General features: G+C 43.6%; 1 protein-coding gene across 1 annotated transcript in view; it reads left to right on the top strand.

Moving 5' to 3' along the window:
• LOC138669679 (catechol O-methyltransferase-like) overlaps positions 1–14,267 on the top strand; it is a 54,514-nt gene that overhangs the window by 36,129 nt on the left and 4,118 nt on the right. Inside the window, exon 3 of the mRNA XM_069756352.1 lies at positions 14,107–14,267. This exon is cut by the window's right edge and continues 33 nt beyond it. Coding sequence (XP_069612453.1) covers positions 14,107–14,267 — 161 coding nt within the window. The remainder of the gene's footprint in view (positions 1–14,106) is intronic.

Here is a 14,267-nt window from a genome sequence, read left to right as displayed (position 1 = left end):
TTGGCAAAGCACCACTTGCTTTGCTATTGTATTTCACTGCAGTAGAAGGCTCTGGTCACCTGCATCAGCTCCTTTAGAGATTGCAAATTTTCTAAGTTTTTATTGAAGAAAATTCTGCTGCAAATAGAGGGAATTTTCTCTTGAAAATTATGGACATCTTGGTGAAACCTAACAGACCTCATGGGTCTATGGGGTCACTTGGGAGTGACTAATGTCTGTCATGCATTACGGTATTATATGAACAGAAGTCATAACACAGGTGTGAGCAGAGCTTAAATCCCACACAATATACAGCGATTGTGAATTCTACTACTGTGTGCACATGAGTTGCTATGAAATCATATTCTGTTTGCCCAACTTTCCCCTTAGGTCTCATACACACTGTAATTTCACAGAATAGCTCTACACAGGACTCTAGCATATAGTGTTTCCATGAAGCACCAAACTTGCTCCTGGGAGAAAATATCTTATTTTTTTTTTTCTACACATATGCTTCAAACACAGATACGAGAATCCAGAGCCATGCTTGGATCACTAAATGTGTTCATATTCAAATACTCTGCACCAGGCCATTAGACCTTCTAATGGCCATCATAAGCCAGGTGTCACTAAGGCTAATTTCACATGGCTGCAAAATTTTCAGACTGTCCACGTCTGCAAATGGCGGACATGACTGGCTCCAAGTAACAAAAAGGAGCAGCCAGTGGAGCATGCTGAATTTTTTTTTTTTCTCACACAGACCTGACATCTGTGTGAAAAGTAACTTCTGTTCTCCGGCTACCATTGATCCAAGAGTTGTGAGGTCCGTTTTTTAAAAGGATGAAAGATGCGTTCATGTGATCGTACTCTAACCTTAATGATTTCTACAGATCTTCAACATTAAATTTTCATCGCACTATCTTATAAATCATCCTTGTTTCCTTTTTTGTATTTACACAATTTTGACTATGGTATTGCTTTTTTCTATGGCTATTACATTTGTAATTGAATATATTCAATAGATGCGTCATGCAATTAATGGCAATTTTATTTAATCTAAGGATAACTTTTGTATTGGACATCTATTATTACCATTTAAAGTGGATCTGACACCAGATTTAACTATAGAATCTGCATATATTAGACCCAATGATGCTGCTGTACTTACTTTCCATTTCATTGCATGATAAAAAAAAATATTTTGAGTTCACCTGCAGCTTTAGTTGGAGGGTTGTACAGCAAAAGGAACTTGGATTTTAGGCCATGTTAACACGCTCAGTATTTTACATCAGTATTTGTAAGCCAAAACCAGGAGTGGAACAATTGGAGGAAAGTATAATAGTGTTGGTCACCATTATAGGCAACCCTTAATTTTTTTCATAGACTGTACAATATCTTCAGAAATAAATGTAAATATACCAAATTTATATCCTTGGATTTTTTAATTGGCGGTTCAAAGTAATACAACTATAAAACACTAGATGGTGGCCCGATTCTAACGCATCGGGTATTCTAGAATATGCATGTCCACGTAGTATATTGCCAAGCCACGTAGTATATTGCCCAGCCACATAGTATATTGCCCAACCATGTAGTATATTGCCCAGTTACGTAGTATATTGCCCAGCCATGTAGTATATTGCACAGCGACGAAGTATACAGCAAAGAGCCATGTAGTATACAGACTTAAAATAAAAAATAAACATATACTCGCCCTCCATTGAAGTCCTGTGTGCGGTGCACGCGGCAGCTTCCGGTCCCAGGGTTGGTATGGACGCAGGACCTGTGATGACGTCGTGGTCACATGAGTGACATCATGGCAGGTCTTTCTCGCAGGACCTGTGATGACGTCATGGTCACATGACCGTGACGTCATGGCAGGTCCTTGTCGCATACCATCCTTGCCACCGGAACCTGCAGCTTGCATGGAGCAGTCACCGAAGCGTCGCGAGGAGCGGGAAAGGCCGTAAGGTGAGTATATGATGATTTTTTATTTTTTCATTATTTTTAACATTAGATCTTTTTACTATTGAGGCTGCATAGGCAGCCTCAATAGTAAAAAAGTTGGTCAAACAGGGTTAATAGCAGCGTTAATGGAGTGCGTTACACCGCGGCATAACGTGGTCCATTAGCGCTGCCATTAACCCTGTGTGAGCGCTGACTGGAGGGGAGTACGGAGCGGGCACTGACTGCGGGGAGGAAGGAGCGGCCATGTTGCAGCCGGACTGCGCCCATCGCTGATTGGTCATGGCAATGGTCGTGGGCGTTTTGCCACGACCAATCAGCGACTTGGATTACCATGACAGACAGAGGCCGCGACCAATGAATATCCGCGACAGACAGAAGGAAAGACAGAAGGACAGACAGAAAGACGGAAGTGACCCTTAGACAATTATATAGTAGATTTTTTTTTTCAACTTACATGTTGCAATTTCAAAGAAGAAACCGAATAAACAGCATGTGCAGCAATAAAGGCATGCCTAATTAATACTTGGTTGCTCACCCTTTGGCATTGATGACCTCCTGCAAACGTTTCTTGTAGACATCTATAAGCTTCTGGCACTTCTCAGCTGATATTTTCTCCCACTCTTCCTTTGCGGTTTGTTCAGGCTCTTGAATGTTTGCAGGGTTCTTTTTTCCAATGGCAGATTTCAGCTCACCCAAAAGATTTTCAATAGGATTGAGGTCAGGACTCATTGCTCGACATCTAAAACAATTTTTTCCTTTTTCAATCATTCCTGTGCACTTTTGGATGTGTGCTTTAGGTCATTGCCTTGCTGGAGGACCCATGATCTTCCACTCAAGCCAAGTTTTCTTACACTTACATGAAGCCGGAAAAACGCTGAGAGGACACTTTGGAGGCTGCTTGCCTTAAAAAGGTGGTGATATCGCTGGAATAACATTCTGAGCAGCTTCTAGTGGTCCCCTCTAAGTATGGAGGTAACCATGGAGCCAAAAGAACAACCACAAGAGCAACCAGAGCAGAATCCACGGCAGCAGCGACAATGGCAGAGGCAGCAGAACATGGGGAAGCGCGAAGAATAGTCCCGTCATCATGAACGTTTCAGTGGTGGAAGTGGATGTTATGGCAGCAGATCTAATCGGCACAGCAAAGGCTCCAGCGGGGTGGACAGATCTCCTCTGGAGGCTGGAGATTTATCAGTGAACTAGCTGAAGAGCCCGGCGTTGCCTGGGCATAGTAAATATCTGTGGTTAGTTATAGCACCTCACTTCTCTTATTTACCCATCACGCCTCTCATTTTCCCAATCACATCTTTCATTTTACCCCTCATATCTCTCATTTTCTCCCTTACACCTCTCATTTTCTCCCTCACTCCTCTCATTCCCCCCTAACACTTGTCATTTCGACCTTACATCTGTCATTTTCCGATCACTCCACTATTTTCCCTCACTCCTCTTTCGACCTCACATCTGTCATTTTCCGATCACTCTACTATTTTCCCTCACTCCTCTCATTTTGCACTCACACCTTTTCATTTTCACCTCAGTATATACATGTTTGTCATCTCCCTTATATATAGTATACACCTGTATGTCATCTCCTGTATATAGTATATACCTGTATGTCATCTCCCCTGTATATATAATATACCTGCTGTGTGTCATCTCCCCTGTATATAGTATATACCTGTATGTCATCTTCTATATATAGTATATACCTGTATGTCATCTCCTTCTATATATAGTATATACCTGTATGTCATCTCCTCCTGTATATAGTATATATCTGTGTTTCATCTCCTCCTGTATATAGTATGCGCGTGGCGAATTTTGAGCGGCGACTTTTGTGTTTCGACTTTTATGTGGCGAGGTTGGTGTATTTGTGGTGAAATGTGTGCTGAGGGTAATATGTGTTCAAGCACGTGGTAGTGTGTGGCGCATTTTGTGTGTGTTCATATCCCCGTGTGTGGTGAGTATCCCATGTCGGGGCCCCACCTTAGCAACTGTACGGTATATACTCTTTGGCGCCATCGCTCTCATTCTTAAAGTCCCCCTTGTTCACATCTGGTAGCTGTCAATTTGCCTCCTACACTTTTCCTTTCATTTTTTCCCATTATGTAGATAGGGGCAAAATTGTTTGGTGAATTGGAAAGCGTGGGGTTAAAATTTCACCTCACAACATAGCCTATGACGCTCTCTGGGTCCAGACGTGTGACTGTGCAAAATTTTGTTGCTGTAGCTGCGACACCTCCAACACTTTTCCTTTCACTTTTTCCCCATTATGTAGATAGGGGCAAAATTGTTTGGTGAATTGGAAAGTGCGGGGTTAAAATTTCACCTCACAACGTAGCCTATGATGCTCTCGGGGTCCAGACGTGTGACTGTACAAAATTTTGTTGCTGTAGCTTCGACGCTTCCAACACTTTTCCTTTCACTTTTTTCCCCATTATGTAGATGGGGGCAAAATTGTTTGGTGAATTGGAACGCGTGGGGTTAAAATTTCGCCTCACAACATAGCCTATGACGCTCTCGGGGTCCAGACGTGTGACTGTGCAAAATTTTGTGGCTGTAGCTGCGACGGTGCAGATACCAATCCCGGACATACATACATACACATTTCAAAAAACCTGATCTGCACATCCAAACATAGACACAGTGTGAACAGGTGCTGAACCCAGAGTCGCCAACTCGTATATATTTAAGTAAATAGGGCAGCACACTGCAGCGCCAAAACATGCAAACTTGAAAACACAAAATTTGAACTGCATTACTGCACTGAAAATATGAAAAATGAGAGCTTTTAGCGCATAAAAATGGCCAATTTTATGTGTACCTCATAGCCACGATAAGGCATCTCTCTTATACGAGGCCCTACGCTTGACCTACCTCTCTGAGAATAAACGTCTCCATCTGAATGGGTACATGTGAAACCTCTCCTTGGACTCAAATTCTCTCTCACTGTGGAGGGGTATTGGACCTATTATAATTAAAACACCTGAAGCTAGGAGGCGGGGAGTGCACGATCAGAAGGCTAGAGAATACATTTCAAAAAACCTGATCTGCACATCCAAACATAGACACAGTGTGAACAGGTGCTGAACCCAGAGTCGCCAACTCGTATATATTTAAGTAAATAGGGCAGCACACTGCAGCGCCAAAACATGCAAACTTGAAAACACAAAATTTGAACTGCATTACTGCACTGAAAATATGAAAAATGAGAGCTTTTAGCGCATAAAAATGGCCAATTTTATGTGTACCTCGTAGCCACGATAAGGCATCTCTCTTATACGAGGCCCTACGCTTGACCTACCTCTCTGAGAATAAACGTCTCCATCTGAATGGGTACATGTGAAACCTCTCCTTGGACTCAAATTCTCTCTCACTGTGGAGGGGTATTGGACCTATTATAATTAAAACACCTGAAGCTAGGAGGCGGGGAGTGCACGATCAGAAGGCTAGAGAATACGTATAAATATATACGAGTTGGCGACTCTGGGTTCAGCACCTGTTCACACTGTGTCTATGTTTGGATGTGCAGATCAGGTTTTTTGAAATGTATTCTCTAGCCTTCTGATCGTGCACTCCCCGCCTCCTAGCTTCAGGTGTTTTAATTATAATAGGTCCAATACCCCTCCACAGTGAGAGAGAATTTGAGTCCAAGGAGAGGTTTCACATGTACCCATTCAGATGGAGACGTTTATTCTCAGAGAGGTAGGTCAAGCGTAGGGCCTCGTATAAGAGAGATGCCTTATCGTGGCTACGAGGTACACATAAAATTGGCCATTTTTATGCGCTAAAAGCTCTCATTTTTCATATTTTCAGTGCAGTAATGCAGTTCAAATTTTGTGTTTTCAAGTTTGCATGTTTTGGCGCTGCAGTGTGCTGCCCTATTTACTTAAATATATACGAGTTGGCGACTCTGGGTTCAGCACCTGTTCACACTGTGTCTATGTTTGGATGTGCAGATCAGGTTTTTTGAAATGTATTCTCTAGCCTTCTGATCGTGCACTCCCCGCCTCCTAGCTTCAGGTGTTTTAATTATAATAGGTCCAATACCCCTCCACAGTGAGAGAGAATTTGAGTCCAAGGAGAGGTTTCACATGTACCCATTCAGATGGAGACGTTTATTCTCAGAGAGGTAGGTCAAGCGTAGGGCCTCGTATAAGAGAGATGCCTTATCGTGGCTACGAGGTACACATAAAATTGGCCATTTTTATGCGCTAAAAGCTCTCATTTTTCATATTTTCAGTGCAGTAATGCAGTTCAAATTTTGTGTTTTCAAGTTTGCATGTTTTGGCGCTGCAGTGTGCTGCCCTATTTACTTAAATACATACATACACACACACATACACACATTTAGCTTTATATAGTAGATATTATCCCTCCACCTTAACAAGTACCCCTGAATGTGTCTGATTGGTAAGTGATCTTCGTGAAAGTTCACTTTGTGATTGGGGTCCCCTTTCTTATCATTTATTTAGGGAAAAAAGTACATAGCTAAGACTAAACACAGAGGTGTGCACTCTGAAACATAGAATTGCCCATTACCTGGGTGAAAAAACTCTGTCAATCATGCATAGAGCAGATGCTTTGTGCGAAGGCAAAGTTTTGGGTTTCCTAACTAAGATCCATAATCAAAACTGAGGTCAAGAACGCCTTTAAATCCCTGTCCCAAGAGGGTAGTGATCAAAATAAATAAATAAAAATAACCGTAAAAAAAATCCAGAAAATGGTGCCCTGAATCCGGGAAAAGTAGTTCAGAAGAAGAATAGAGGAATACTGGTTCATCAGATATTTCCTCATCATATATACACAGATCAAAAAAATAAAGGGAACACTTAAACTATAGAATATAACTCAAGTAAATCAAACTTCTGTGAAATCAAATTGTCCACTTAGGAAGCAACACTGTTTGACAATCAATTTTGCATACTGTTGTGCAAATGGAATAGACAACATATGGAAATTATTGGCAATTTTCAAGACTCGATAAAGGACTGGTTCTGCAGGTGGGGACCACAGATCACATCTCAGTACCAATGCTTTCTGGTTGATGTTTTGGTAACTTTTGAATGTTGGTTGTGCTTTCACACTCGTGGTAGCATGAGACGGACTCTACAACCCACACAACTGGCTCAGGTAGTGCAGCTCATCCAGGATGGCACATCAATGCGAGCTGTGGCAAGAAGGTTTGCTGTGTCTGTCAGCGTAGTGTCCAGAGGCTGGAGGCGCTATCAGGAGACAGGCCAGGAAACGTGGAGGGGGCCATAGGCGGACAACAACCCTGCAACAGGTCCGCTACCTCAGCCTTTGTGCAAGGAGGAACAGGAGGAGCGCTGCCAGAGCCCTGCACAATGACCTTCAGCAGGCCACAAATGTGCATCTGTCTGCACAAACGGTTAGAAACCAACTCTATGCGGATGGTCTGAGTGCCCGACATCCACAGATGGGGGTTGTGCTCACAGCCGAACACCACGCTTGGCATTTGCCACAGAACACCAGGATTGGCAAATTCACCACTGGCGCCCTGTGCTCTTCACAGATGAAAGCAGGTTCACACTGGGCACATATGACAGAGTCTGGAGACGCCATGGAAAGCGATCTGCTGCCTGCAACATCCTTCAGCATGACCGGTATGGCAGTGGACCAGTAATGGTGTGGGGTGGCATTTCTTTCGAGGGCTGCACAGCCCTCCGTGTGCTCGCCAGAGTTAGCCTGTCTGCCATTAGGTACCGAGATGAGATCCTCAGACCCCTTGTGAGACCATATGCTGGTGTGGTTGGCCCTTGGTTCCTCCTAATGCAGGACAATGCCCGACCTCATTTTGCTGGAGTCTCAGCAGTTCCTGCAAGATGAAGGCATTGAAGCTATGGACTGGCCCGCCCGTTCCCCAGACCTGAATCCGATTGAACACATCTGGGAGATAATGTCTCGGTGCGTCCACCAATGTCACCTTGCACCACAGACTGTCTAGGAGTTGGCGGATGCTTTAGTCCAGGTTTGGGAGGAGATCCCTCAGAAGACCATCCGTCGCCTCATCAGGAGCATGCAGAGATCATACAGGCACGTGGAGGCCACACACTACTGAGCATCATTTCCTTGTCTTGAGGCATTTCCACTGAAGTTGGATCAGCACGTAACTTCATTTTTCACTTTGATTTTGAGCATCATTCCAACTCCAGACCTCCGTGGGATATTAGTAGTGATTTCCGTTGATCATTTTTATTTTTTATTATTCTCAACACATTCCACTATGTAATGAATAAAGATTTACAACTGGAATATTTCATTGTGATATCTAGGATGTGGGATTTTAGTGTTCCCTTTATTTTTTTGAGCAGTGTATATTATAATCCTACAAAAAGACTAGAGTATGATGCCCCATAATGAAAATGAGAGCAAAGAGAAATCAAATATATGAAAAAATTGCAAGCTTTATTAATAAAATCTCATAAAATGATGTAGACAAACAGTACATATTGATGGGTAAAGGTAAATGACAAGGCGGACGCGCCCAGCAGAAAAAAACACATTGCACAACATGCAATCAGTCATTACAGAGGACTACATAACACTCTATGTTCTCTCATGTGACCTGCAATGTGGATAGTAAGGAGTGGGATAGAACAGTGTGTACACTTTAGTACTTATTTATAAGACAAAGAAATGAATTGCTGATATTCTGGTATCCTATACACTGCTCCCAAATGCTCCCTCCATCATTGCACATAGCCTCAATAAAGAGAAAGATTACATGAATCTAAAGTGCCGCAAAATAGTGCTTACCCATGTGGGACATCTGCTGTGAACAACCACAAGCTCTGATGAGCATTTCGCATTGTAGGCTTCCTTGGGGAGCTGTGTGGACTATTGTATGTCAGAAGAAAATATGGGAGGGCACGATTGTTTCCCAGTGAAAGAAACCATCTTGCAAAAGCTGCTAGAGCCACAATGATAGTGATAGAGTCTGGTCCAGAAAGGTCCATACAGGACACAATGTTTGGCGGGCTAGGACAGAAAAAGCATTGGTCATTCCCTTTAATGAGAAAATACAGTCTCTAAGAGAGAATGGGGAAAAAAATCTTATATCCCATCCTTCAAAAGGAAATATTCTTTTGACTATCCCGTATCCTCATCCTGGGACACAGCCTCAAAACTAGATGTAGGTATTGCTAAAGCTTCCAAGAAGTTTGCCCTTTCCTTTGAGGACATTGTGTTAAAAGATCCCCTAACAAGAGAGAAGATACCTTTTCTTGATTGATCCTGGGAAGCTGGTGTGGAGGTCAGAAGCCAGCTGTATCAGCAACCTTCATGGCTAGGTCATTAATGATCCGGTTAGACCAGTTAGAAAAGCAGCTCCAGGACAAGGTATCTAGAGGATAAGGTATAAGATTTCATTCCTTTTTACAGGGGCTACTGCATTCCTGGCAGATGAGTCTGCCGATTCAGTTAGATTAGCAGCCTTCTCAAATGCAGCCAATAGAGCCCTCTGTCTTAAGTGTTGGCCAGGAGAGGGGGGGTGGGGGGGTCTTCAGACAAAATCTAAATTATGCTCCATTACCTGTGAAGGTGAATTTTTGTTTGGACCCACATTGGATTACATCATCAAAAAGGCAGGTGATGGTTAAAAAGATTCCTCAACCTCTATCCCCACATATAAGAAGTCCTTTCGGAGCAGATCATTTAATCGCAGAAGACCCCTCAGAGACCAGAGCAACTGGATGGGGTAAAAAGAAAGGCAGAGGTTTCCTGTTCAGGGGCCCTTCTCGTGACCATAGAAAGCCTTCCAAGAGATGTCTTCCCCATGTGGGAGGAAGATTATTCCTCTTCCTCCCAGCCTGAGAAAATATGTCCAGCAGTGCCTGGATATTGTACTTAATACAGTCAGGCCTAAAATTAGAGTTCCTCCCAGTCCCCATTCCAAACTTTGACGAGACTTCCCTGTGGTCCTCACCAGAGGTGCAACTGGAACATAAAGTACTAAGCCTAGTAGACAAAGCTATCCTCCCAGGAGATTCCCCTCCAGGAAAAAAAGATAAGGATTTTACTCCCTGCTGTTTCTAGTGGAAAAAAAATGGATCCTTCAGGACGCTCACCAATCTGAAAAAACTGAACAGATCACTGAGGACTCAAACGTTCAAAATGGAGTCAATAAAAACAGTCAAAATTCTGTATCCAGATTGCTTTATAACAGTTCTGGACCTGAGGGATGCATAATATCAGAACTTCCTCAGGATAGCAGTATCCATAAGAGGGATAATTGGACATTTTTCAATACAAAGCTCTCCAATTTGGCTTGGCAGTAGCTCCCCTGGTGTTTGTCAAACTGATTGCGTAAGTAATGGCACAAATGAGAGCAGGACATCCTGATTATCCCCTACTTGGATGACTTTTTGGTGATGGGCAGCTCGATTCAGCACTGCAAAAATCAGCTGGCAATGATCAATATTAATGATCAGTATTGTACTATTCAGTCACTATGTGGCGGTAATATGTTGTCCAGCCATGGTGTGATGGTATTTGTTCCTTGTGTGTGGTATTATAGGTCACCATGTGATGGTAATATGGTGTCTGGTCATGGTGCGGTGTTATTTGTCCCTTGCATGTGATATTATTGGTCATTTTAAAAATGTAAAAATATACCTAAACTGTATTGCATATTTTAACAAATGTTTAATAGGTTAGAGTAGAGTAGTGCCTGGTCAAAAGAGTCTACCTTGTCGTGGTGGCGGCTTAAAATATCGTTTAGCCAAAACAAAAGCTGCTGGCTGGAGTTTTTCCAAGAGAGAGTGGTGGGACTGTGGACATTTCGAAGGGTCGAGGCGGAGCTGGGGTGGAGCCTGGGTGGAATCTCAAGGGGGCCCCAAAAATCTTGCCAGTATGGGGCCCCAAAATTGCTAGTGGCAGCCCTGGTATAATGCATCCTCATAGGCATGTATAGCATAATGCACCCCCCCATAGGCAGATTCTACATACAGTAGTATACTGCACCCCCATAGGCAGACTCTATATGCAGTTGTATAATGCACCCTCATAGACCTGTATACTATAATGCATCCTCATAGGCCTGTATAATTTAATGCACCCCCCCATAGGCCTGTATAGTGTAATGTACCCCACCATAGGCAGAGTCTATAGTATAATGCACCCTCCATAAAAAAAATAAATTACAATGCTCACCTCTCATCCTCGTGCCCCCGCTGCTCCGAGTGTCCACACATCTCCGGACAGTGGACACCAAATAGTGTCGGCATTGCATCGCGTCCCCCGGCGTTCTGCTTCCCTGCACTGTCAGCGCCGGCCAGCCGTAAAGCAGATTACAGCGGTGACGTCACCGCTGTGCTTTACGGCCAGCCGGCGCTCAGTCAGTGCAGGAAAGCACAGCGACGGGGGACAGACACCGGAATGTAAGTATGTAGTGTTTTTTTTTTTTTACATTAGCACTGGTAACCAGGCTAAACATCGGGTTACTAAGCGCGGTCCTGCGCTTAGTAACCCGATATTTACCCTGGTTACCAGTGAAGACATCGCTGAATCGGCGTCACACACGCCGATTCAGTGATGTCTGCGGGAGATCCAGCGACGAAATAATGTTCTGGACTTTCTGCTCCGACCAACGATGTTACAGCAGGATCAAGATCGCTGCTGTGTGTCAAACACAACGATATCGATATCCAGGATGCTGCAACATCACGGATCGCTAGCGATATCGTTGTGAAGTTGGTCAGTGTGAAGGTACCTTTAATGTCCCCTACTGCAAAACACCGCACAGCAGAATAAAGGCACCAGGATCACAAACTCACAAAACCAGCTTTTAAACTACAGCAGTCAGCGAGCACCTTACTCCAGGCTTGGTCACTGTAGATTGCTTTATCACCGACAGTCAGCTGATGCATCAGGCGATTATTTAAAGGATAACATCAGCTGATCTAGCAACTCTGCAGGCTGCCAGCAGGGGAAACTGACATTGACCCTCCACTGGTTTGAAAGGAAAAAAGCTTAATTTAAATTCTAATGCCACGAATCCAAAAATGGATCAAGCCTCTGCTAGATTTAAGCCCCCGTCACACACAGCGAGATTGCTAGCGAGATCGCTGCTGAGTCACAAGTTTTGTGACGCAACAGCGATCTCAGTAACGATCTCGCTATGTGTGACACGTAGCAGCGACCAGGCCCCTGCTGTGAGATCGCTGGTCGTGTCGGAATGGCCTGGGCCATTTTTTGATCGTTGAGGTCCCGCTGGGTAGCACACATCGCTGTGTTTGACACCTTACCAATGACCTCGCTGACAGGACGTCCCATTGAATCATCATGAAATGGCATCGTTCTACAGGTCGCTACAGGTCGCCGCATCGCTGCTGCGTCGTTGGTGAGATCTCACTGTTTGACATCTCACCAGCGACCACATAGCGACGCTTGAGCGATCCCTGACAGGTCGTATCGTTGTCGGAATCGCTCAAGCGTCGCTTAGTGTGACGGGGCCTTTAGTCTCATTGTTAACCAGAGATTGCCACTTTGGGATTTAAATTTAGTGCTATTAGCCTTAACTAATTCCCCATCCCTTAAGATTTTAGCTTTTAAAAAGTTCTTCCAGTGGCATTAACAGCAGCCCACAGTGTGAGCGATATTCCGGCCCAGTCTACATGCTCCCTCTTTACTCAAATAGTAGAGGATAGGCTGGGTCTGGTTTAAGAATGACACGATCTACCTAAGCTGGCGTCACATTTCTATAGATCCTAGGAAGTAGTCCTCTTTCCTTTTGCTCCAACCCCAAAAATACCAGAGTAGAAAATCTTCATACATTAGAGGTAACAAGGTGTCAGGTTCACTACCAATCGGCCACTCAGGGTTGTAGGAAGGATAGGTCTCTTTTAGGCTCGTGAAAACACAAATAAAGGGCTCACGGCCTTAAAAGGCACATTGCCTCCCTTATCCATCTTGCCAATCTTGCTAGACTATTCGTGGAGTGGGAATGTCATCCTGAAGGAATTAAAAGCTCACTCTACAAGAGCGGTAGAAACCTTGGCGGAGAAATTAGATTTTTCCATAGAGCAAATCTGTAAGGTTGCAATATGGTCATCTCCCTCTACCTCTTACAAACACTATCTGTTGGATCTAGCCCCTTCCTCTGATCTCACCTTTGGGAGAAGGGTTCTGCAGGATGTGGTCCCTCCCTAAAATATAATTCTATCAGTGGTGCTGTCAGGGGGAAAAAGAAAGACATAGTTACTTCCCGGAAACTGAATTTGTCAGAGCTCAGGACAGCACCCTTATATTCCATCCTGTCACGTGTGGTTAGCGCGCTTTTGTTATTTATGTGTAGGTCACAGGGTGTTTCCTTTAAAAGCATTATAGTTAGGATGTTCAGTTGTTGTAATAACCTGGAGATCTTCTCGTGCTCTGTAAGCCAACTGATGCGAGGGTGAGGTACTGCCCTTTTTATCTGTAGGTTTCCTGTCCTTGAAGGGCGGATCCCCTATCTCCGTGGTGCTGTCATGAGCTCTGAGAAATCCTGTTACTGGTAAGTAACTACGTCCCTTTTTTTTTTTTCCCCCCTTCATCTGTCCACAGAACATTTTCGCAGAAGGATTGTGGTTTGTCAAGGTACTCTTTGGCAAAGATTAGTTTTCTTTTTTTTCTTTTTTTTTTTCCTTTTTTTTCAGCAATGGTTTCTTCCTTGGCCTTCACCCATAAAGTTCTGCTTGGTTTAGTGTGTGGTACTTGTTGAAATCATGACCCCAGACTGTTCCAGGTTGTCTTTCTGGTCTCTGGATGTTTGATGTGGTGTTTTGTTTTGTTTTTCCACCATTCGCGCCAACCTTCGAAGACATCTCGTCTATTTTCCCCTTTCCCTCACGTCCAGGGAGGTTCACACAGGTGATTCTCATTTGTAATTTAACACAGGCGAGTCAAAATTTGGCTTACAAATACTGATGTGAAATGCTGAATGTGTGAACGTGGTCTTAAAGTACACCAACCTCATTAGATCTAAGAGATATATTTAATAATTCATGACTTTTGTATTGTGAGATCTGGTGACAGATTCATTTTAAAACGTAATTTGCATTCACTGTTTTTCTTGACTAAATTGTTTAGAGGTTTGTAGCTGTCGCATGTGTCCACCATTAAAGATAGAATATGTTATATCTTTTCCATCTCCAGGTTTGATTGTTGATGAAGTAGTAAAAGAAAGAGGCCCTTCTGTAATACTGGAGCTGGGCACATATTGTGGATATTCTGCTACGCGGATATCTCGCTTGCTACGGCCTGAAGCCCGCCTGTTTACCATAGAGCTGAACCCAGTTCATGCAGCGGTAGCAAAG

The sequence above is a fragment of the Ranitomeya imitator genome, chromosome 1 (genome assembly GCF_032444005.1).
Source record: "Ranitomeya imitator isolate aRanImi1 chromosome 1, aRanImi1.pri, whole genome shotgun sequence".
Lineage (NCBI taxonomy): Eukaryota > Metazoa > Chordata > Amphibia > Anura > Dendrobatidae > Ranitomeya > Ranitomeya imitator.
This window is presented reverse-complemented; position numbering and strand designations above follow the sequence as displayed.